The sequence below is a fragment of the Mucor mucedo genome (assembly GCF_025094135.1).
Source record: "Mucor mucedo strain NRRL 3635 chromosome Unknown EV154scaffold_51, whole genome shotgun sequence".
Taxonomy (NCBI): domain Eukaryota; kingdom Fungi; phylum Mucoromycota; class Mucoromycetes; order Mucorales; family Mucoraceae; genus Mucor; species Mucor mucedo.
In genome coordinates, this window is record NW_026252335.1 from 243,713 (window position 1) to 247,560 (window position 3,848).

General features: G+C 34.8%; 2 protein-coding genes across 2 annotated transcripts; one reads left to right on the plus strand and one right to left on the minus strand.

Moving 5' to 3' along the window:
• Nucleotides 1-337: 337 nt before the first annotated feature.
• EV154DRAFT_510529 (uncharacterized protein) lies at nt 338-1,135 on the plus strand. The gene is given in 4 exon segments (XM_051601709.1): nt 338-812; nt 879-972; nt 979-1,018; nt 1,074-1,135. The coding sequence occupies 2 exon segments, from the start codon at nt 610-612 to the stop codon at nt 970-972; spliced, it is 297 nt and encodes a 98-aa protein (XP_051457191.1). The 5' UTR covers nt 338-609; the 3' UTR covers nt 979-1,018; nt 1,074-1,135.
• Nucleotides 1,136-2,035: 900 nt separating this feature from the next.
• EV154DRAFT_552061 (uncharacterized protein) lies at nt 2,036-3,134 on the minus strand (the record flags this gene model as incomplete). The annotated part of the gene is made up of 4 exons (XM_051605027.1): nt 2,036-2,229; nt 2,297-2,490; nt 2,611-2,753; nt 3,096-3,134. 4 exons carry the CDS (start codon nt 3,132-3,134, stop codon nt 2,081-2,083), a joined length of 525 nt encoding a protein of 174 aa, XP_051457192.1. The 3' UTR covers nt 2,036-2,080.
• Nucleotides 3,135-3,848: the final 714 nt, after the last annotated feature.

The following is a 3,848-nucleotide window of genomic DNA, read 5'->3' on the forward strand; positions in this document are numbered from 1 at the left end:
TTACTTGGTCATTCATAAAAGAGAATTCCGTAAGAGGAAATAAATCTACAAAACACGAAAATAATTACCGCATCGTAGATCCTTATGAATGTGATTTTAAATGCCTTGTCCTTTTTGCCAAAGGGCTAACTGACCTCTTGTCAAATTAACTTGTATAAATAACAGCAGCTGCCTTACCTGGATTCAATTATTAAATCTTTTAAGGTTACAGTTGAAAGTTCCTCTCGTGTCCAACTCAGATTCAGTGAATCAAACAAACAAGAGAAAACAAAACAAACACATTCTTTGTTTTTTATATACTAATTTATTGCTGTTGTCATTTTTCTATATTTCACCCCCCCCAACTCAATTTACAATCAAAACAATTACACACTTTTATCCAACACTACTTTTGTATCCTTTCCTGCCATTATGAAGTACATTTACCGTAGACGTACGTCTTTTGTTTTCATTCGTACCGCATTACTTTTTTAACACGTTATTTTCCTATTCTTATCATCCTCGTATCATCAAGTCGAAATATACCTTTATTTGTTGGAATAGCACACCGTTATCCACGAAATATTGGTTTTTGTATGCGTTGTAATCTTCGGTCCTCTCGTGCTCTACATGCCCTCTCGTGTAAATCCGCTGCTTTTTATTGTATTTGCTGCATGTTTAAACTCACCAATATGTTTTGACCTTGACCTCTCCAGGTCTCCTTTGGCAATTAGACCTATTGTACTGCTTATTTTAAATAAATACGTCGTAAAACGGATATCGACGTTGAATTTTTTCATGATCCTCAATAACAATTCATCTTCTTCTGCATCGTCTAGAGACTGACGCTAACATTGGCCTATAACTCCAATATGTTGCTTGGGATCCTTTACCAAAAGTGATGGTTTTATTATAAGAACTTGTTGTCGATTTGCTGCAGTTATGAGCTTTTTGATCTCAAGGTCAAGTAGCCAAACTTATATCAAAGTATAGGATAAATACCTAATAAACGGCGGAAAGTGTTTTAAAATTTGAGAAGCTAAAAATGAAGTTAGAACAAAAAGGATTGCGAACACCCATACAAATATATTTACCTGTTTAATCTAGTTTTCAAAGATGGCATGACGTTGGACATCTTTCCTACAATGTTTCTTGTGAGAATATGAGAAAATAAAATACGTGCGGGGTTTTTTTTGTTGGCGGTTAAATAGACAAGTCACAAAAGGACATCAGGCAGTCTTCAAATATTATTTTCCGCTTTTGCAAAACCTTTGTTATACGCAGAAACGGCGAACATAGAAGGACTTGGTGGCGTTAAACTCTTGACTGTCTACCATAAAGGCGAAAACTGTTAATTTACACCAACGTCGTTCTGAACAAGATCTGGCTTACTCTCTTGCGATGATGGTCATTCCTTAGCTGTTTCTTTTTGGTTGGTGTACAAAAATAGAAGGAAAAGCAGCGTTGAAATTTCAACCCCTGGCACTCCTTATGCTGTGACCGATAAAGGCACTCGTTCGACGTTATGACCTGAAAACGCTTCAGTTACACCTCATGTCGTATATTCCACCTCTTCCATGTTTGGAAAAGAAAATTTTGGAAACTGGTTTCTAATCATTCAACAAGCTTAAATCCAACAAAAGGCAAACCAACACGCGAAATAAATGATCCAGTACCTTTTCCGTTTCTATGGATAACAATGTCGATCAATAATTATGTGTTAAATGGACGTAATTTTTCCCTCTCTTTTAATTATTAAATTACTTCACCACGCATAATGGGCAGTGACCAAAAATCAGAGAAGGCATACATCGGCACTGGATAAACTGCTACAGCTTATTTACATAATCAAGGCACAGAAGGATATAAAGGGGTTCAAATCAAATCAAGATGGAGTTCTTGCATAACGTTTGGTTGCAGCATCATCACGATCAAGAAAATGTTATATGTGCACTTATTAAACATAATTTAAATTCCTTTAATCAAGATATATGGCGGTTTGTTTATCTCTTTGAAGATCATTTGTGACTTTAAGTTTAAATCAACCGATGGATTAGGTACTATTTTATCGTGATATACGAACAACAAAAATGGTTTACTCTTATTTTTGTGAATGGGGGAAATGAAAATAATAAAGGGTTTTTGGTGGTGAAGTAGTGCATGAGAATCGTAAATTATTTAACATAAAAGAGCTACCAGAATGTTCGGCATCGGATAACGGCAAAAAGTGTCCGCTGTAAGCCAATTTACCTACAACAAAAAAAAATATAATTGACGATGTTGGTAGTGCATTTTATTTGACACATATCTTCATTACCGAATACAGAGTTTGTGTGCATAAAGACTTCGGAAAAGTGATTGTCGTTACGTTTACTACATTTAAATCGTCTACCCTGCTCTTCGAAAAGCAAGGTTCTTTGTATTTTTAGGATATTATCAGTCTGATTTTCAAGAGATAAACCAGGGTCTTTAAAGTCTTCACACCCTTTAAGTTTTTGACCATTGAATAAGCTACATCAAATAAAATCAAGTCGGGTCTTCTTGTTTTTTATAACCTCAGCAGCAGATAATCAGACCTTGTTTATATTCGAGTGCAGCCTGTCTATAATTTATGTCTCCACTAGGCGTAACCCTGATAGATGGCTTCTCCGTGTTCCCACAATGAGGACTAGATGGGTTCTTGCTCCAGCATACAATAACGGGGTGTAGTCCTTTTTTGGCCTATGAGTATTTTTGTTGTTCCACTCTCCGTAAAGCTTGAGGCAAATTGTGAACTAAAAATCATATTCAGTTATTTAGCAATCGGCTACATCTTACGTCTTAATATAATTCGGCATTTCTTAAGGAATGTAATCTTCTGTTATAACAATGTTTTGACCTGACATTGTGTGTTGTTAGTGTACTGGGTTAGGCAAAGAAAGAAAAAAAACACCGAAAGTGGGCAAAAAAAAAAAAAAAAAAAAAAAACCCCCCCCGATAGTGCACTTAGCACATCACTGTCATTTTAGTCAACCGAGAAACGGATAGTGCTCTTAGTCAGTAAAGACCGCGGAGTAAGTAGCCGACCGATTCAGGCGTTGTCTAATTCCCAAGACAAAACGTGACCGAAATTTGACCTCCACTTCGTTGCGGTAATTTCGACCTCCGTTTTGCATCGGGAATTAACCATTTTTTTTTTTTTTTTGTATTTACTTTTAGTGCTCTATCTGGACTTATTAATTGTTCTGTTTTATAATCTTAATTATACTTCTTATAAATACTTCCAATTAAATACATAGCATTTATTTTATAGACAGAATTGATTCGATATGACCCTTTAAATAATAAAAAGATTACGTATTTTTATTTATAAGGAAATTATTTCCCCCTCTTTTTTGTACTAATAAACCAGAAAACGGGTTGGATGTTATTTTTATTTTTATCTTCTTATAGCCTCTTTGTACTGGATAAGTGTACTATCGTTGTATTGTCAACATCTGCAATTATGGTAGTATGAAAACCCACTTTTATTTGGTTAAAACTGTCTTGTAAGTTTGATTTTTTTTACAAATCTTCAAAACATTTGATAGTAGGGGTAGGAAACAGAGTTACTAGTTTATTGTGAACCATTGTTAGATGCGCACATGGAGTGAATGCGACTTATTTAAAGACGGTTGACGATAAGTTTTTCCGAAAAGAATGATCACAAAAACATCCTATAAAAACAACGCTTAAGAATGTCTGGATATTTGTGGTATCATAATTGATGGTTTTAAAGAAAACGCTCTCGTGGATCCGCAACGCAGCCTTTTGTATCACATCATAGATATGACAATTATAAATATTAAAATTGAGGAATAAATGTCAATGCAAAAAAAGATATTTATTGT